The sequence below is a fragment of the Apis florea genome, unplaced genomic scaffold, assembly GCF_048593485.1.
Source record: "Apis florea isolate Af1SG1 unplaced genomic scaffold, ASM4859348v1 contig_2897_pilon, whole genome shotgun sequence".
Classification (NCBI taxonomy): domain Eukaryota; kingdom Metazoa; phylum Arthropoda; class Insecta; order Hymenoptera; family Apidae; genus Apis; species Apis florea.
Genome location: NW_028256665.1, coordinates 3,316,351 through 3,337,983, shown reverse-complemented (window position 1 = coordinate 3,337,983; position 21,633 = coordinate 3,316,351). Strand labels below are relative to the sequence as shown.

Here is a 21,633-nt window from a genome sequence, read left to right as displayed (position 1 = left end):
AAGTATCGAAAAAAATCGCGGCAATCCTCGAAAAAATTCAGAAAGCGGACTTGGGTTACGTGAGAAATCACAACACGAATTCACGAAGCTGTTTCAAAAAAAAAAAAAAAAAAAAAGCCAAAATTCTCTCCATTCCTCCCCCTCCCCCTCCAATTCCCTTCTTTCGTTTCGAGCAACGAAAGCGTGGAAAAGAAAAAAAAAAAAAAAAAAGAAGAAGAAGAAAAAAGAAGGGAGAAGGTGGAATCGAGGGAAAAGGGTCGCGATTCTGGGAAAGAAACGCGAGGGAGGATTGAGAGGGATCGAGAGGGGGTATACGGTGGAGGGGCGAAGCCGGTACTCTTCTTCGCGTATATATGCGGGCGAAGCTACGTTACAGTTCACAAAGAGACAAAAGCGACATAGGAATAGGGCCAGATCCAGATAAGGGGAGAGAGAGAGAGAGAGAAAGAGAGAAAACCGAGTGGTTAATAAGACGGTTAATACACCTCGTTTCGTACAACGTGCCGATATATTCTGTGAACGAAGTTTGTGTTGAAGAAGTGCGCGTGATAGTGCGTGATAGTATCGAGACAAACAAGGAACGTGCATTTTCTTTTTTTTTCTGGACTCAAATTATTTCGTGGAGGAGAGGAGAATGGCGGGTTTGTACACCACGTTGCTCGTGTTGTGCGCTCTAAACGCGATCCTGATGCCGGACACGATTTACGCCAGACCACCCTCCCTGCTTAGGTGAGTGTTAGATTTTCCGTCTTTTTGGGTATTATTCTCTTTTTTTCCTTCCCCCCACTTTTGGATATATTTCCTTGGAATATCCGATAAGTAAAATTTCGTTAAACTTACGCATCTGGAAATCGAAAGTAGATCGTTCCAGTAGATATATTTCGAGATTTTAATCTCATCAAGTACGCATTTTTTCGTTAAATGAAAAATAAAATAAAATAAAATCCTCTCCTTCCTCGAAATCCCGACGTCAAACTCGATCGAGGCGCGATCCTTATCGAGCCGATTATCTTTATCGATTTATTTTCGACGACTTTTTATCCTCTTCGAGATCGCGTCTTACAGATATAAAAAAATCAGAGTATACCATCCGCAGGATAGCGAGTCGTCCAACGATTTTTATTCGAACTCCTCCTTTTTCCACCCCTCGAGAGATTCTCTCCTCCTGGCGGGAACCGCAGATAACGCGTTAGAAAGATCGCTTTGTTCCGTTCCACGTACACGCGTTACGAGAGATTAGTATACCAATTAACAAGACAAAATTGAGGATAAACGCGGCTTTATATCCTATATAGCTTCCAATATCACTCCCCTCCGTCGTAGTTTTTTTTCTTTTTCCTCCTCTTTTCCTTTTTTTTACTCCTTTTTTTTTTTATTATCGATACATGAATATGAATTCTTCGTTATCGCGTATAAGCTTCAGCATATAATCGGGAAGGGACAAGGATTAAGGATACGAAGGAGGGATCAAAGGGGATTTTTTTTTTTTTTTTTTTTTTAACGTAACCACTCTTCTTATCTCATATATCGGATTGATTCTTCCAAATTCTTTTTTGTCGAGAGATACTTTATATTTCTTATAAGATCTTTTTATCGTTCAATTATTTTCAACTATTTATTTGTTCTTTGTTTTTTACAAGTATCCGTGCGTAAATTTTTCGACAAACAATGTAGATATTCGTCGATTACGGATAATTATACGGATATTTTTGTTGAACTTTTTATTTAATCTTCGCAAATTCAACGACTATAAATAAGTACAAATAAACCGTGTCGCGTACGACGCGGTGAGAGAATAGGCGAAGGAGCGATTAAATATTAATGAATTCGGAAGGTGAGAAAAAACGAGGATACGCGAACGAGGATAAACGTGCAACATCCAAGGAGACAAGAGGAATTCGCAACAGGTTGGAATCGAGACCGAGGCACAACGGGCGTTTCGCCAATTCGATCGAATTAATCGATTTACTCGACTTTCGATCCGAGTTCTTCATCGCATCTGTTACGTGCGAATGTTTACATTAACTGACGTAACTTCCTATTATTCGCAAGTCACGATTTACGACAAATGATGAAAGAGAATCGCGACATGTTCCAATGCTGGTTAATTTAATGAGAACGGTGAATGAAATTTGGATTTCGAGTGGAAATTGAAAAATGTTTTCTATATTTTCGATTTATTTATTTATTGTGTGTTTTTTTTTTGTTTGTTTGTATTTATATATCCGACATCTTTGTGGATCTTTTTACACCAGTGGATCCCTTCCTTGCGCAACGATTTATCGCGCGATAATATTAGTCGACTGATAATGTTGCAAGTTGCAACTTGTCTTTCACGATTGCACCAGTTTACGTAGAATGGTATAATCGGATGACATATGATGCATAAAATTTACTTATGAGTACAGTTTGTTTGTTTTATCATTGAGTTTGTTGCCGTTCATTGTGCAAGAGAATTATGAAAATTTTCTGAAATTTCCAGTGTCGATTGATAATGTTCAGAAACGAAAGAGAAAGAGAGAAAATGTTGTTAACGATAATTTTATTGTCTTTTTTTTTTTTTTTTTTCTACAATTGATTCTCATTAGAAATCATCGGCTCTCTTTATCTTGTAAAAATATTAAATTGGAGCATCATAATTTTTATGATCAAACAGATGGAACTTAGACAGAAGTTATGATCCTTTCGCGCATCCTTTATGCAAACTTTGGTTCTTTTTCTATGGTTAAATTTTGCACAAATGCAAATGTTAATATTTTCAATACAATTTTAATAATAAACTATTCTAAAATTTGAATTTAGATGTTACATAATGTATGTAACAGAGATTCAATCGTATAATCCATCCATTTTGTTTTATACATGTTTTAAGGATTTATGCAATGAATCATTATTTACACTTACGTGAATATTATTTACATATTTAGTAGAATTAATAGATCTAATTTTAGAAACTTCTTTTTGTCGTTAATTAGAATTACAATCGATTTTTTCATCTATTCAAATGTATTCAAATTAATTAATAAACTCGAAAAACGTAACGGAATTCTCTCAATTCGTTCTATTACTATTACGCTACTTTTTTCCTCTTCCAATCTCTGCTTATTTTATTTATTTCACTATTTCGCTGGAGGACACGATTTTAATAATTATTATCCACTTATGCAAAATATTATCGATTATTGTATATTTATCGAATTCATGATATAAAAATATACATACCATCGATAAAGATAAAATAACGATTCTATATTTAATCCATCTATCTTAAACCTATCGAGAATTGTAAAAAATCAAAAATACAATCACATTCATCTAATCATTTCTTCCTTTTTTTTTCCTTCTTCTTATCATTTTTTCTGATTTCTCAGATCAAATTTCATAACTGGAAACGATTATCTAAATTCTCCAAATTAGTTTAATCACTTTTCTACTATCCAACTAATATCTGATCAACTATTATCAACATCCCTTCCTTTTCTATCATTCTTTCTTTTTTTGTAATTCATTCGAATCAAATTCAAACCAACAATAAAAAATCGTCCAAATTTTCGTCCTCTTCCATTTCTTTCTTTCTTTCTCTCCTTCTCTGAATTAAAGACTTACTTGATCAAATTTCAACGCGATAATAATAATATATAATAGATAAAATAATAATACAATAATTGTAAATAATTATCTATACATTTCTCACTCGCAATTTCTCTTTACCAATTTCTTCACGATCGAATGGCAATTATTTGTCAAAGATGATAATTGACGTTGATTATTTACTCGAATGCGTTTTGCAGCAGGCAAAGGCGGGTATCGGATCAAAGGCTCGCCGAGATAGAGACACTTCTCGGATTGAAGAACGTGAGGGGGAAAGTAATGACGGTTCCAGTTGCATTCGGCGTGTTGGATCCAGACAAGATGTGAGTAATTACTTAACCTATCGCAATTAATTTAACACGACCCCCTATCTCCGTTGATTTATTTGCCGGCTCTTATCGGCCAACAAGTCGAGAAATTATCTATGTGTTACGGCTCTTTCCCGCTACGTCTGCGAAATTATCGTTCGGATTAAACGAAAAATCTTGCACTCGTTGTTACGAGCGCCAGTCGAAAATGACAGTTTAAAAATAAAAAAAAAGAAGAAAAAATAAACGATAGAAAAAATACTAATTTTTTTTTTCTATCTTTAATTTGTATTTGTAATTCTTTTTTTTTTTTTTTTTTTTCTTTTTCGATTTGTCGAAATGTATTCCTCGTCTTCGAGATATAGATTCATTTTTTTTCGACTGTTGATCTAATTAAATTTGATGATTTTTTAATTATAAGAATTTCCATCTTTTCCTTTAAATTCCTCCCTTTCATCTCGTGTTCCAAATTCACGGTATATTTCTCGAGACTCGATTAAAAAATTACGAAAAAGGATTGACTTTTTTAATCCACGCATAATTATCTTAACCTTCGTCGTTGAATTAATTAAAGTAATTATTAAAATTATTTGGAAAATCTATTTCTCAAACGGTGCGAACGCGAGAGAAGATTCCACGAAAGAATCCTCCTTTTTACATCGTTGTCAAAATAACTGTGACTCGTGGAATTTTCCTGTCTCTCCTCGCAAACGCGGAAAAAAGAGAGAGAGAGAGAGAGAGAGAGAAACTCTGAACTATGAAAAAACCTCGTGACGCGAAACTGATGACCATTTCTTACTAAGATCATAGAATGGCATAGAGTACACAATGTGATGGTCATGAAAATAACTAATCTTTATTTTAAAAGAAGAAGAAGAAAAAAAAAAGAAGGAACATGTGATGCAACCGTGCATGACTCTGGGTTCAGGAATCTCTCTTGGAGGAGGAGGAGGAGGAACATTTTCTCAAACATCTTCTATTTTTAGGGCGGCGCGCTTCTTTTAATCCACGAATTTCCGTATCGGAAATAATTCGTTGAACGGAGAGAAACGGAGAGAAAGAGAAGGAAAGGAGGTATGCGCGGCACGTCGAGAGGGAGAAGGGAATTGAAATTCAACTTGTTGCTTCGCCACGAGAGGGTGGAAATCACCATGATGGGTGGCGAGGGATGAGAAAAAAATGGCGCGTGAGACCGGAAGTCAGTCCCGAGAGATAGTTTTCAGAGGACGGTTTTGAGCTTGGTCGTGGATTTTATTAACCCTTTATTACCTCTTCTGTGGAAAAAGACTTCTCGTTTTCCTTGGCTCTCTATAGTTTTCTGCCTCCCCCGTGTTGGGCAGAATTTGAAATTGACACGAGTTGATCAAGTAGTTTAATTCTCGGGTAATTTGTGCAATATTTTGTTAATTAATTTTTGCACGTAATAATAATATTCGTTGAAAGAATTGGAATCGAATTAGTTAGAATTTGAAGAAATTTTCTTCATCTGTTAATGTGTATATTTGTATCGAACGGATATCGATACAACGAGTTTATTATTGTTTCAAGATTGGACTCTGGTATTTTGCAGAAATAGAGTTGGAAAATAAACGTTTCCCTATTTATAAGCTGTATAAGTTAAAAACAGGAGCACAAATGTCGAAAGTTATATTAACAGAAATGCGAGATGGATATTATTCCCTCTTATTCCCTTTTAACTAACATTTTTCTAGGCTATTTCTTTTGACTGATAATAATCGTGCTGTAAAACACCCTTTTTCATAAAAAGAGAATAAAATATCACAGAATGCTTTAAACATTCAGAAACATTTTCATAATTTGAATGGTATAAAATATATGCTCTGTTGCAATTTTATAAAATAATTCATGAAAAAAGAAAAATTAAAAAACAATAATTTTATATTTTCATTCCATTTTTTATCCCATTAATATATTTAATTACTATTAATATTATTTTCAATATAGTTACGAACATTTATAACCATAGTTAAAAATTTCACCTGCAATTATTTAATCTTGATTATAATTTTCGATTGTAATATGTAATTTTTAATTTCACACTTACTCGACTAATTTCATCCTCGTTCCACTCTTCAAATACAAATCTATAAAAATCCATCTAATAAAAAAACTAAAGAAAAAGCAATAGAGAAAACGTTCTTTTATAATTTTCAATTTTACATTTCTTCGAGCTCTGAGCGAGTATCTTCCATTTGAATAACGCAAAGCGAAATTGAAATTATCGGTTCATTGATTATCATCGTAGCAATATTTTCCTTAAAATCGTGTTTACGAAACGAAACCATTCAAGATATTCGTGTATATCCATTTATTGTGCGGATGGAATAATATCGCGCGAACGAAGGCAAAGGAAGAGGAAATACAGCTTGTAACGCGGTTACATTCTACCACGAGATACCCATCCGAATAAATTTCTATTCAAACGTTGCCTCGACGAAATTTAACCAGCGAAAATTTGCTTAGAGCCGAGATAAAACGAGCAATTCTATCTTTTACTGGGTTTCGATCGCGTCAATGTCTCTACGCTATCTAGAACGAAGGAAATGCTCGCCTCTGCATCCATTTCTATTCCTCCTCTCGTCCGCGTTACGTGTGTAAATGGTGTAATAAAGAACGTCGAATCGAATCGTCAATCTTATTTCGCTTCTTCTTAGTTTATTCAAATGAAAAGATCTTCTATTCTTTCCGAGGAAGGGCCGTTTCGAATGTGTATCAAGGATGATTCATACTGTGAAAGATGAAAGTTCAAGTATTAGTGTTTGCATTAGTTCATCGAATCGAATTTATTTTACCAGTTTTCACGAGGAAGATAAAAGTCTTCTTTCAGTCTCTCCTCTTTCTTTTTTTTTTTTTTTACTTTCCTGCCGTTTACTTTTAATTCTCCATCCAAACTTCGTTGTTAAATGTTAAATTATATATATATATTCGTTAGAGTAAAAATTTATATTTTCTTGTCAATTGATTTTTGTAACGCATAAATAAAATTTTGTGGCATATACGTGAATTTGAAAAATTTTATGAACGTAAACAATATATAATTAAATAAATATTTCATTGTTTCGATATACACTTTACAGATGAAACGTAAAATATATATATATAAATCCATCGCGTAATAACGCTTATTCAAAATATAAAGCGTAAATTTTAAGAGAATCGCGGCATACGTTCCTTTCGTGTCGACGTTCGTCATCGTACTGCCGAGTTTGTCGCGAAGGAGGGAAGCGCGTTATTGTTTACAAACATTGCGCCGTGCGATTCGAGCAAAATTTACGACGCGATCGATCCACCAACGACGAGTCGAATTTTCTATTTAATCGAAATTTTCGAATGAATGGATTGGAAATAAATACGTTTTCCTTGGAAAATTTTCGAATGAAGTGGACGAAATAACTACCCAATATTTGCAAATTAAGCGCGAGATGCGAATTCGAGAGATTGAAATTTTAATCGATTAAAAATTGCTCTCTCTCTCTCTCTCTTCTTAAAATATTTCACGTGGAATTTTATTTTATTTCGAAGAATTATGAATATTTATTACGGAATTGGTAGAAGAATATTTAATTAAACGTGTTACATAGATATATTGTGCGAATTAATTTCATATCATTGCATAAGAATTTGATGCTGCTTTTTAATTAAGATCATTAATTAACAATTATCTCTTCTTTTTTAATTGCCATGTGAAGTAGATAGGATTTTTATTAAACTACTTCTTCAAATACTTTCGACAAGTGAAATCGTGGAAAATTCTAATTTTTCATTGTTTGAATAGGAGAAAAGACAACGAGAAAAGAATTATTCGTATGAATATTTCCATTCTCCGTTTCGAATTGCAATTCACTCGACATCTTTTGATTCGTATTACCTTTTTGCTCTCGATCGTATAATTTCTAAGAAATATAAAAAAAGAAAAGAAAAAATCTAATCAATCCGTTTTTTTTTTTAATCGATGTCGCTTTTTTTGTTGACAGAGGTCGCAGAAGAAGATCCGCGATCAATAACAGACTTGAAACTTTGCAACGTGTCATGCAAATCATTAATAACAATCCTGAATTGCTCGACGAGGATAATATTCTCTCGTCACCGGTGGTAAGTTTTATTATTAAAAATTACATTAATAATTTATGTATTTCTAATATTCTACAATTGATATAGAATTGAAAAAAAATCTTTATTAATTTCTTTCTATTTATAAATCTTTTATTTACTTAATCTCGAAGATACGTTTGTCACGATTGAAATTTTAATTAAAAAAAAAAAAAAAAAATATATGAACGATGAAATAATTTATTGCAAAAATCCTCCTCGAATAAGATCGATCGACGATGTACAAAATAATTCTTCAATAAGAATTAATTACAATTCTCGAATTAGAATTATTATATAACTCGAAATATGATCATGTGCTCGCGTAATTCTTTCATTGTATCGTATCAATCACAGCGATAATTAGACGAGGAAAGAGAAATAAAATGAATCGATGGCACGCGCCTCGTATCCACGCCATATGAACTTTATGCAAAGAGTGCACCGTTTTCTCATGATAAATCTATTTTTTCACACGTAATGAGCACACTTACAATTTTCTTATTAACACTCTGTAACACGAAACTCTTTAATATTTTATCACGATGTTGGAAACACATCGTTCAAACTTGGAAAACGAAATATCGCGAGATTAATCCAAAAAATAATAATAATAATAATTCCACGTAAAATTAACAAAACTTGATCTCTCGATTAGTTTTAATCATTAAAAATATTCATTTCTTTTATTTCAGAAATTAAAGGAGAGTCGACGAAGAGGGAGCGACGAATATTCACTTATTTAATTTCAAAACACGAAAATCGCGCTGGATCACAGGGCGAGCACGAAGACAGGGTCGGGAGAGCGAGGGATAATGAAGGAAATGAAGAAGAAGAAGAAGAAAAGATAAAAAAAACAAACGAAGAAAAAACAAAGAAGAGCAGAAAGAAAAGGTTTAAGAGAGAGAAAAAAAAAAAAGAAAAATATTATACGCGATCTCTCGACCCTAAAAAACCGCCTACAAACAGTATTACGGACTGTCCTCCGTCCGAAATTAAAGAAACTATTAGGATAACTAAATAATTAATCAGGAGATATATAAAAGAAGAAGATGACGAAAGAAATTCCTATTAAATCGTATTCGATAAGTATTTATCGATTTCGATTTCGATCGTGGTTTAATTTCGATTTTTTTATTCGTTCCTGAACATCTGCCATTTTCCTTATTTATTTATTTATAATTTATTTTATTTTAGCATAGATTTATAACTTATTTATTGTCTATTTATTATTTATCGATCTTAGACTGTTATTACTTCGACTCTTCTCGAAGAGAAACGTATAGTGTGTATATATATACAGTAGAACGTTGATTTTTCGTGCATATGAATTAATTGGAAGGGAAATTTTCTTAAACAATTGATCCAGAAAAAAAATTTATGAAGGAATTAAAAATCGAGCAATTTTTAAACAATGTTTATTGCAAAATTAAAAGAGGGGAAAAAAAAAATAATTAAAATTTTACGATCAACGTTGCAGGATAAGTGACGAAGAAAGTAAACATTGTTAGTCCAAGCACAGATAGTCAAATGATTCATCCTGTGTTCGGATAATCGGTTATTTGTATAACCTCGATTTGGATAATCGACGATTCTACTGTGCACATTCTCTTCTCTTTTCTCTTTTGATTTAATAATTTATCTTTATAATTGCATTGTTTTTAAGAATAATTTGTGGTGCGACGAAGGACGAGTGATATTTATTAGAATGGAGAATTACTGGCCTACTTTCACGATCTCGCGATGTTTCGATGTTTTGATTAATAATTATTTAATGATACAATCTTAGGCTCCGTTACATCTTTTCAAAGCGGATGGATTTTATAACGATAGATAGAACTCGAATAATGGTTCTCTCTCTTTTTTTTTTGTTTTTTTTCTTTTACAAAAATCTGAGACATTTTTAAGAAGATTCATTTTAAATGCGATTATATCTCTGTTCCATATTTTTTTTCTCGTCGATCGTTTTTATAATGCAACGGTTCTTAAATTTTTCAAAGTAAAATTTTTTCAAGAAAAATGAAAATCGAAAGGGTTGTTATATGGGATTGTTATTAGGAAAGGAAAGAATTATTTATTCTTGCGTTTTTTGCGATTAATTGTAAACAAGATTTTTTCATCGTCTTCATTAAACGTGTTATTTTATTATTGTCGAAGAAGCAGAGATAAAAATTAATCACAACGACGGAATAACATTTAAATATTTTAACAATTAAATTTGGAATGAAAAAAGAAAAAAAAAAAAAAGATAAAGATTTGAAAGAATTTAAGAATTGTTGTTGGATTCTCACTTTTCATACATTTGATTATCGTTACATTGTATTAATTTATTCAAGAAAGAGTGAGAGAGAGCGAGAAAAAAAATTGCAATATTAATTAATGTCAACGATATTTCGCAGGTCGTTAACATTAATTAAACTTTTCACGGAGAAATATCTGAATGTTTCGTATTTCAAATTCTATGTAATATTATCTATGTGTATGTATATGTGTTCATCGTTTATCCTCTTTATTTTCTAATTTAATTATTTATTTATTTATTTATTTATCGTAGAAACCGACAAAAAGTATTAAAGACAATGTTATAACTCTGCAATACGATTGTATCTGTAATTTCGATTCGTCTCGAAATCATAATCGATGGATTCGAAATAGTTTCGTTCGTTATTTTTCTGCGATTCTGCGTAATTATTTTGATTATTTCAATGAAATAAAAATAATAATCAGCTATATACGAGAAAAAAAATTATTTTTCTTTTCTTTCTTTTCACTTACACTTCCCTCCTGTCACTTTCCTCGAACAGATATTACATTTCCATTACGGGATGAAATCTTTAAAATTATATATCGTTTCATTTTAAATTAAATGATAAATTAAATATACGCATCTGAGGCTCCCTCTGGAGAAATTTTATGCGAATTATTACATACTGATGGTAAATATGATGTTTATCTTGATGTCTATTCTGTTCCAATATTCGAACGATTTAAATGACCAAAGATTCGAATAAATTTTTTACTTTCGATCGAAAAATATGAAATGTAAACAGAAATATCGATAAAATGTCTATAAAAAGATCCTCCAAATTGATAATACAATTAATTTAAAATTAACACTGGTAGGTAATAACAATATAATCAAAAACCGTATGTAAAAATTTTGTTACAAAATTTTAAATAACTTCAAAATTATTATGCAGTATATATTCGTATACTCGTGAGATGTCAAATACGATTAATCCTAATATTTGCAATTTTATTATTGCGCAAAATATTATTCACGTATAACCTTATTTTCAGAATTGTTCCCTGGTCGGACTAAAAGACGATTCGTACTACTATCAGTGAAAAAGCTAGTGGAATAAGTCCCCCTCTATTTTAAACAGACTCGAACGAACTCTCTTCCCCCCTAATTTTTCTTCCATTTTCCCTCCCCAATTTTCTTTTACCGTAAAATCATCTTTCGTAACTATAACTCATGATACAATTTTCCACTCTAATACTTTCCATTTAAAAAACAAAAAAATCTCTTCACGAGAAAATTACAAAATTTCAGTAGTATTATCTCGATACGAGGAACACCATCTACCCACACGCTAATAACGCGCTAATAAAAATGGCAAATATCTCTGTACTATTAGAATCACTAGAAAAAAGTTTATCAAAAAATTATAATCGTTTCACAATTATCTATCTTTCACAAAAAAAAAAAAAAAAAAAAAAAAGAATAAATAAACGTCTATCTTTGACACTGTCATTCACAAACAGAGGATAATCATCCACCATAGAAAAGAAAAGAGATATTCCATTTCGTCACGCGTGAATCGAAACCGTTCCTTTCTACCCGGAAACCGACTCGCAATCGTCTCGAAGAAGCGGAAGTTGGGACGGGAAGGAAAGCGAAACGATGCAAAATTGCACTTTCCTCCATGTTCTCGTTTGACTTTGTATGCCTCTTGTGTTTCATTCGTGGCGAGCGTGACCGACAGATATAAAATTATTTCATCGAATACGCACACACAGATCGCGTGGGTGGACGATTTCGCAAGTTTTATTACTGCGCAGTACGATAGCTGTGTGTGTGTGTGTGTGTGAGCGCGTACGTGTGGATATCGAATGGAACGGGCCTCCAAAGTTGCACAATCCTTTCAATTTCTGATTAGCATGGTTTGGTTATCGGCTCTCGCTACGTAAAACGTAGTTTTCGCTCATCATCCTCCTGTCTTTAAAAACCACGGATCGATTGCGAAAAAAGCTCTCAAGCGAATATCGTACCGATTCTGTGTTTTGCCTCGAAATTTTGTTTTCCTTCTCTGCCTTCTCTTTTATTTCTATACGAGTCTCTCGTAATAATGAGGTAGATCAATGGTTCGTTGATCTCGTCTCTTCTATTTTTTTTTTTGCTCGCTCTCCTCCTCTTTTTTTTTTTTTCTTTTCTTTTCTCCGCTCTGGCGAGATTGTCGAATGTGCTTGTAGAGGTTTTTTGGTGATTTTTTTTTTAAAGAATTTTTTTTTTGGTAAGAAAAAAAATGAAGAGCAACGAAGGAATATAATGGCAATTTTGATGATTGGAATAGAAGTGGATTTGCAATAGATAATACAGATTTTTGAGAAACTTTGACTTGTAATATTAGAATGATTGATTTCAAGGAGATCGGAAGTGTTTTTTATTTTTATAGGAATGTTAACTTGAAAAATTTAGTTTTTTTCTTTGGCATTGAGTTATAAATTTTCTTTAATTATTAACTCTTTTTCGAGCAACGAATGATTCTAGTGAAAATAAAAGGAATTGAAAGATGACAAAGATATTTTGTGGAGTATACAGGTAAATTTGAGATTCGATCTCTCAAATGGAGAAATTTGTGAATCGAGAAAGAACAATTTATTTAATTTCAATTAAAAGAAATCAGACTTCGTTTTTTTTTTTTTATCTTTCTCCCCGTCGTATTGTATGCAAACATAGCGAGAAAAAAAAACAAAGTTAGGTATTGAGATATTTTAAAAACAGAATGAAAAATTATCAAAGTTAATTCTAAGAAAAGTGGAAAGAAATATTTAATGGATCGTAATCGTACGACTAGAAATAGATCGTAAAAACCCGAAAATAAAGAAAATAATCCAAAAGAAGAAAAACAACGATGACGTATCAATAATATTTACAGAATTAGAAAAAACGAAATACGTATTCTTCTATCTTCGTTCGGCACAAGTACGTTTCCATTACACATTTTCGGCATTCAACAAGATTGGCGTTTCATTGACCACCGGATTTAATCCTCGATCGATATCCTCGAATCATCGATTAATTTAATATTTACAGGCAATGATATCGGAGAGGAAAATCCTCTTAAGATACCAGAAAGATATTTCCTTAGAAAGATAGATTATGCATATCTAATTAAACCATAATTAAAAACGTTTCATTCATTCATTTTAAATTTTATTCGGCAAAAAACTTATCAATTATTAATACTTTATTAAATTTCCAATTTTCTTTTCGATCATCGACTATCTCCACTTCGTTTTCAAATTTGCTTCGAATCGAACGAGAGGATAATTAGTTTTGGAAATGAATTACAACTCGATGCAAAAATATAATCTAAATTCGAGAAACTTGAATTATTCGAAAGGTTCGATCGTAACTCGAGGAAGGAATGAAAAGGAGCGTTCTAATTTCTCGCGTGAAATCTTTTGCACGAGAAGCATGCATGATTTTTCTGATAGACACGTGATAGGGAAAACTACGTATATCGTATGAATCAAGTATCATGACGAATCAACTAATTATCGAAATGTTTCATTCATATATATTCGTCCTCTTCTACTTCCACTACCGTGTTCGATATCACGTTTGGGTACGCGAGAGAGCTTCACGTTCGCGTCAGATGTAAAACTATCGTGAAAAAATGCAGAAGAAAAAAAGAAAAAGAAAAAGAAAAAAAGGTCATTACAAGAGATAAGCAAGCAAGTTTTCTTCCTGTCGCGTGTCTGATATTAATATTATTTTTCTCGAATGCCACTGCTTGTTGTAAAAAAAGGAGAGAACAAAGATCGAAATGAAAAATTTCCTTCGGGTCAAAGATGGAAAAGATAAAATCCAAGGATCCAACACGAATTAACTGGAGCTTGATGAAAATTTAGTTTAAACGTGTGTAAAATTTTAATTCGAAGTATTAAATCATCGCTCTGTGCGCATTGATATTCCTATTCTCTCTAAAAATTTCATTCGATTCTCACCCCTTCGATCGATGCACGCTGAAGAAAATTATTGAGATTAGGATTATTAAGATTATAAGAAAAGATATTAGGCGAACTGAGAAAGAGCTTATTGCTTTTGGACGAATAAGAATTACAATTTTTATTTTTCACCCGTTTCGTTGTCGCGCAAAATTCTGATTAAAAATTTCCATCGAACGAAATCGAATCTTTCGATCGAATCGAACGCAGCTAAGATCCAATTGGCTATCCTTTTATAAAAAAACGCAAGTTCGTTCCGTAGATAATCTAAGAATTTTTGTAAATTATCGTGTAAACTATCGTCACGACTGTGTGCTGTAATAACGCGGAATATTGCATAGAAGAATACTACGCAGAAAGAAAATTTTCTTCCATTTGTGCAATTATTCGAGGAACGGTTGCAAAACAGCCTCCAGATTTCCGATCCTGCATACACTTTCTCATTCTTTGTATCGTACGTGTGCAGTGATATACGATTAAAGAAATGAACAGGATCGCCAATAGTAATAATCAGCGTATATTTACAGGATTTATTAAACAATTTTAGTAGGCACAGTTTCATAAGTTTCATCGATTCTAAAAACGAAATGGATGTACAAAAATCGATGGATTGTTCGTTAATTCGAATAAACCTAAATTGAAATTCATAGATTAAAGCGTAACAGTTCTATCTTCGTTCGTTGCACGATTATTTTATCTCCATCTCGGTTCACTGCGTCGACGCAACTTCTTAAATTACTTCCATCTCTAGAATCAACCCATTCGAAGCTGGCCTTCAACGAATGTACGCGTTGACATCCTGATGGCGAGAGATAGAATGGAAAACGAGAAGAGGAGAAAATGATAGAGAATGAATCGAGTTGGTGCCGATTTATCGTGGTGCTTGAACGGCGAAAGGAACGTTTAACACATTGGAAAGATAATCACGAAAGGGGGTGTAGGAATCAGAGAAGGAAGGAGGTGGGGATACCTCGAGGCAAGAACACATATATACGCGCCATCAGAGCCTCATAGCGTTACAGTTTCAAGCAACAATCGGACGAATCGAAACGACGTACGCTTCGATTCTTCGAAGATTTTGTGCGGGAAAATTTTCGACTCTTTCTCTTTCTCTTCGATCACGAATTTTCTTGTAGTATTTTTGGCCGTGAAAAGAATGAGAGGGTACACGGTGGACAGAAAGATCTCCGATCGAAAAACCTGGATGGCGATCGTGACGATATTCGGGGTGCTTTACGCGAATGGAATCGTGTGTGCACACCCTGTATACGAAAGGTAAATATTTCTTTTCGTTTATTTATAGGAAGAAGAATGTTGCTCGTCTATTGGATCTTCTTAATTTTTAAGCAGATTATTATCTGCGATTTATAAGGGTTTATAATAATTTGAATATTTTATAAATTATTCATGAAGAATTAATTTTATATTTATCCGTAGAGTTGCGCGCGAAAACGCAATGAGCATGTACGATACGTTGTTAAATTTTTCGAAAATGGGAGAGATCGGTGCGGCAGAGGAATTGAATGAAGAAATATCAGAAGCGAGTAAAGAGTGAGTTTTTTTTAAACAATTATTTAATATATTTAATTAAAATTCAATAGAATCGAATGAACTATAGAGACCTTAATTTTCAATGAAATATTTCGTCCCAATTTCTATTCGAATTGAAAAAGATATTCCTTTTGATATCTTTTAATTAACATTCGTCATAGTAAACCAACGCGCGTCTTCGATTAGCAAATTAAAAAATCTCGCCTCCAACGATAAAGAAACGTTCGCGCAAAAAAAAGATTGACCCTATTCAAGTTTATTCTTTTTTTTTTTAAATAAATTTTTTATCACGCATGCAGACGATACAAACGATTATCGGATCAAAGACGAGCAGAGCTAGAGACCTTGATGGCGCTTTCCAAAATGACGGGAAAATTGATGAATGTGATCAGGGGAGGGCGTCAATCGCAATCAAGCAAGACGTGAGTAATAATATAAGTAAAAAAAATTAAAAGATAATCCTATATATCGATTTTTCTACTTTTAATCTATTTTATAGCAATGATCGCAAAAAACGATCCACCTTCGATATAAACATGAAGAATCTGCAGAAACTCTTCAGATTATCGGGCAAATTAGGATACAAAGGAAATGCTGCGTATCCAATTATCAGGTAAATTAAATTATATGACAATTATAATTTATATAATTTTTTTTTCAACAAACAATCAATCGTTGATTGTTAAATATTTTAATTTAAACATAAACGAAGAAGCCAAATCAAGAATGTAGAAAACTTTAAATTCTATTTTAATTCTAAAAAAATGTTGTTATCGCTCGATATTAAAAGAAAAAAAAAAAAATCAAACTTTAAACTTTTAATTAACGCAAGAAGATAGAGTATCGTGAAATTAATCGTGAAATTTGTCGTAGTAATCAACATGCGTCGTCCTCTGTGACGCATTCGATATATTTACTATTTCGCGTAAAATTGTAAAACTGCTGAATCGAAACGTTCCGAAGTTCCATCTTTGAAAAAAAAAAAAAAAAAAAAAAAAAAAAAAAAAAAAAAAAAAATACAAGAAATCTGGAAAGAAATCAACTGCGCCACGCGAAACTGATTTCCTTTTTTTCTTTTTTTTTTTTTTTTCCTCTTCTCTTCATCTCCATCCTTTTTTTCTTTTCCATTTCTCTCTATCTTCCTCATTCGCGATAAGATCACATTCACGTATTCGAAATTCGCGATGAGAACGTGTGCATGAGGATCGTAAACGTGATGTAAGAAAAACGTAATGTTATCCCAGATATATATTTGATATATATATATATATATATAAATATATAAATATATATATATATATATATTTGAACCGAGACGAACTTTTATCATTCACGGCCGTTTCGTAATCGTTCCAATTTGCATCAGAAATAATTCGATACCACGTCTAATAATTGGAGATTACTCTTGCGGGCACGCGTTTCCATTTTCCTTAATCCTTGATTTTCCCCCTTTTTTTTTTTCGTTTTTAAAGATGTTAGACCACGAAAAAAATTTTTATCACGATTCTTGTGACAATACGTTACGTGGTAAATATGTATCGTGAAATTAATAGTGATAATTTTATTTTTTAAATTGTAATAAGAAGCTTGTATAATATTGTATACCTGAGAAATGAGAATTGACTCGTATCGGTTTGATTGATTCTTCCAATGGTATATGCGCATGTTATCATAAATGGAATTACTATAGTTAATGCCTACTGTGCGGAACTCGAGGAATGGAATGCGGATCTAATTGATTTAAGTCTGTTTGAAGTGACAAGTATTTTTCATATTTACGATAAGAACTTGTCGAAATTGAGATAAGAGAGACTTATAGCTAGAGAAATATAAATGGCTTTAAATATTGCCGAAAATGGTGATAAACGAGCGAGAAACATTCTGGAAGCAAATTTTTGAGTTCTGTATATAATGTATTTATATATACCTTTCCTTTTCAAGAAAAGAATTTATGGGAAAATTTATAAATCAATATTTCATTCGATGATAATATAACAATAAATAAAATTTTGTGAAAATAATTATGAAAATGTCACAGTTCAATAGAAATAATATAAACAAAATTTAAATTCATTGCTATCAACGATAATGATGTTTTAAAATGCAATATGTAATTACATCCTCGTTCAAAACATTTGCATCGAGTAAAAATATTTTGAATCTCGAATGAATGCTATAACATTCATTGAGAAAATTGTCAATTTGTAAATTGTAGCGCTAGATAAACTCGATGATCTTTGTAGTATTGAGATATAGTCAAAATAGTAGAGACCTACTTGCAATGATTGATTTGCCTTTTCATTGATATTTTAAGTCTCGATAACATTGCACAATTAAAATAATAAATGTTGTGTTGTTTTCTCCAATGTGGATCAGGGAGGTTTGGTATAAAAACAAGAGATAATAACGATATTTTCCGTCCTTCGTAAACGACTTCCATTGTTTACATTGTTGGAATAATGAAAACATAGAAATTTTGAATTCCTTTATATTCTTAATTCTTTACAATTATTTTTTAAATAAGTCATTCTAGTTTTATAATTTAAATAATTTAGAAATTATTCATTATAAAATAAAATATTTTTTAAAATATCTTTTTTTTTTCTTTGCAGTTGAGACTATGGAAAATTACAAATAATATTGGAATGAATTTATTATTTGTCTAAGAAGATACATCAAGTCAAAAAAGGATGACCCTGGCATAAAGAAGAAAACAAAGAAATTTGATGTATCGTCTCGTTGTGAAAAATTATCATCGAATCATGAATCAGTTTCATTAAAAATCATCATCTTTTATATACTTTATATAATTATCGGACGATTATTTATTTAATGTAATGACAAACCGAATATCAATTTTTTTGTAAGATATCTTTTAATATTTTTTTTATTAACAATAAATATTTATTGAATACAAATCAAATTTGTTTACTTTTAAAATTTTAATTCATGTTCGATTTTTAATTATTATATAAATTATTATTTCTAAAATTATAAGTGAAATGAACATTTCTTAATTTTTTTTTTTTTTTTTTTAATTATAATCCTAAAAAATTTCCAAATTACTCAATTAAAAGTTGAAAATTTTATAAGTTTATTTGAAAAATTAAAATGAAGATGTTTTGAACAGTTATCTTATAAAGATTACCGCAAATTATTTAACTATGACATCTCAATTTTTTACACAAAAATTAATTCATTTTTAAATAAATTTAATGTCGAACATAAAACCTTGAAAATCAAAAAAAAAAAATGAAATTAAAAATGAATTTAAAAATATATTCATAAATAGAAATGCGATGCACAAGAAAATCTAGCTTGAAGTAATAAATAAAACACAGAAAAAAAATATTATTACTTATAGATATAATAAATAGCAGTCATTGTATTCGTGAAAAAAATCTATATAATCAATCGTATCAATTCGGATCTTTCATTCTAACATGATTGAGTGATTAAAAAAATCAAAATGCATGCAACTCACCAATAGATGCGAAGAATCTATAATGCTATCCATGTTGAGTAACCCATAAGAAGCAATAGAAAAAAATGAAAACTATAAAAAAAAAAATGAAACATTATAATTTAATTTAATTTAAACATTACAATAATTAATATATTGGCTTTAATATGTTAAAATGAATATTTACAAATGAAAAAAAAACTATTAACATGTTTATTTAAATATTATTTATAATCAAACAAACTGGCTTTAATTTCGCAAATAACTATTATAATTAAATTAAATTAAAGTACATATATATAATTAAATTAAATTGTTTAAGAAAATATTGAAAACATTGTTACGAACAAGCATTGACTTTAGATCGTATTGCACGCGATCATAAATATTCTCTAAAATAAGTTAAAACTGTATTAAAAGATAAAAAAAGAATAAAAAAAATATTATTTTGATATTTTCCTTTTTCTTTCCGAGCGTTTGTGAAAAAAATACTATTAAAAAATTATTTTTTTGAAGCTTTATTTTAGGATTCCCAATAATTAATATATTTATGTTAAACTACTTAATCTACACCATTAATCAATAATAAAAAGAAATTAAAAATTTAAATTTTTAAACAACAATTTTAACAAAATTTAAATTTTGTTTCTGATTTAAAAAAAATCGAACTATTATTCTTTGTAAAAGATTGTGAAAAACAAAAGATAAATTATTACATCGATTATTTTGGCATCCATATTGAAATCCTTTTTTCCCGCCATGAAAGTGTCTCAGCATTCAATTATTAATCTGCACATAATATAATCAAATCTTTAAAATAAATGTATAAAATATATCATATAAAATATATGAAACAAAAAACAATATATTGCATTAAACAAAATCATGCTTATTTTAAAAATTTAAAATAAAAAGTACTAACTCTAATAATTATAGTCATATAATAGTCATATAAATGAATGAAGGAAAAAAAAATGAAACAATAAATCAATTATAGAAATATTCAATAAATTATTGAATAAATACGTATTAATAAAATAGTAAAATAGTAAAAAATAAAGAAATAATTATGGAAATGAATATTATTATAAAGATAAGTCTCTCACCTGAAGAAAAATATCCGAACGTTACAATTTTCGATAGTAGAATGGCATCTTGCATAATGATTTCGATATATCGAATTACAAATTGGAGAGAGTTCTGTTCGTCAACTCGAATGTTCATCGGTGGTAAGTCGAAATATATCGAGAGTAATATGATGCAAATCGCCAATTTCTTCAAAAAAATTATTATAAGAAATGTTTTCAAACTTGAATGTAATATCAAAACAAATAAATATAGGAATAATATATGACTTGATAGATATACGCATTTGGGAAATATATGTAAAAATAGAAGAAAGATATGTATGAAAGTAAGAAAAAGATATAAAAAAAATTGATTATAATAATTTATTTCATTTCGTATAAGAAGATAAAAAAAAGTTACAGTAATTGTATCTTTTTATTTTAAAATAAATAAAAACTTACCAATCATTATGGCGTATACATGAACTATTATATCTTCAAAATCATCTCGACAATTAAATCTCTAAAAATAAAAATCAAAATTGTCAAATAAAATAAATGTATAAAATTAAAATTACATTAAAATAAAATAATAACTTAACTTAATTCGTGACTCAAAGATTTATAATACAAATTACCGGTAATTTTAAATGTCAAATAAATAAACAATGTAATACGATAAGAAAGATTCCAAATACAATTTTAATAAAATAATATTTAATATATGATTAAATAAATATATATTAATCACATGAGACTACTTATAATCTATAAATCGTAATATAATAGCCTATCAATAGAAATTCTACGCAATTACTCACCTCTATCAGTATAACACATCATGTCCTCACGATTTTCAACACTAGACTGACACCATGTGCATAAATTTTGTAAGCAATTTTATGATTGGCTGAAACTGTACGAATCCTTAAACATTTAAATTCGCGCGAAAATTAAAGTATATACTATTAACTATGAATCTTTGTAATATAAAATTTTATAAAAATTAATTAATAATATACCTTTATTATATTATATTAAAAATATATTACTATTGAAAGTAATATATAAAAGATATATTATTGAAAATAATTTAATAAAAATAAAAATTAAACAAATTAGAAAAATTTAAGATTTAATGACAAATCTAATCAATTTAATTGTAATAATAATATATTTAATATAATAATCAATATCTATTAATAATTTATTAATATTAAAATATTATAAAAATTTTATAAAATTTTATAAATTTTATTTTATAAAAATAGAAAGATAATTTAATTATTATATTAAATAAACAATA

The 21,633-nt window shown here is 30.2% G+C and overlaps 3 protein-coding genes across 5 annotated transcripts in view; 2 read left to right on the top strand and 1 right to left on the bottom strand.

Moving 5' to 3' along the window:
- Window positions 1–21,203, bottom strand: part of LOC100866504 (putative fatty acyl-CoA reductase CG5065) — a 35,435-nt gene extending 14,232 nt beyond the window's left edge. The window contains exons 1-5 of one of the 2 annotated variants that reach the window (XM_031917496.2): window positions 21,149–21,203; window positions 20,790–20,850; window positions 20,367–20,535; window positions 19,977–20,049; window positions 19,282–19,353 (exon numbers count right to left, since the gene is read on the bottom strand). The gene's annotated coding sequence lies outside the window, so the exon portion shown is untranslated. Of the gene's footprint in view, window positions 1–1,087; window positions 1,259–19,281; window positions 19,354–19,976; window positions 20,050–20,366; window positions 20,536–20,789; window positions 20,851–21,148 lie in introns of those variants that run through there. The other variant, XM_031917499.2, reaches the window with a different exon arrangement.
- Window positions 379–10,605, top strand: LOC105735930 (uncharacterized). Of its 2 annotated transcripts, none has more exons than XM_012488630.3 (4): window positions 379–729; window positions 3,792–3,914; window positions 7,895–8,012; window positions 8,705–10,605. In XM_012488630.3, exons 1-4 carry the CDS (start codon window positions 635–637, stop codon window positions 8,753–8,755), a joined length of 387 nt encoding a protein of 128 aa, XP_012344084.2. In that variant the 5' UTR covers window positions 379–634; the 3' UTR covers window positions 8,756–10,605. The 2 variants fall into 2 exon arrangements, with proteins under 2 accessions (XP_012344084.2, XP_031773363.2); XM_031917503.2 differs by having other exon boundaries at window positions 380–729; window positions 3,795–3,914.
- Window positions 15,263–18,715, top strand: LOC105735943 (uncharacterized). Its single transcript, XM_012488704.3, has 5 exons — window positions 15,263–15,521; window positions 15,684–15,797; window positions 16,097–16,219; window positions 16,297–16,410; window positions 18,410–18,715. Exons 1-5 carry the CDS (start codon window positions 15,403–15,405, stop codon window positions 18,411–18,413), a joined length of 474 nt encoding a protein of 157 aa, XP_012344158.2. The 5' UTR covers window positions 15,263–15,402; the 3' UTR covers window positions 18,414–18,715.
- Window positions 21,204–21,633: the final 430 nt, after the last annotated feature.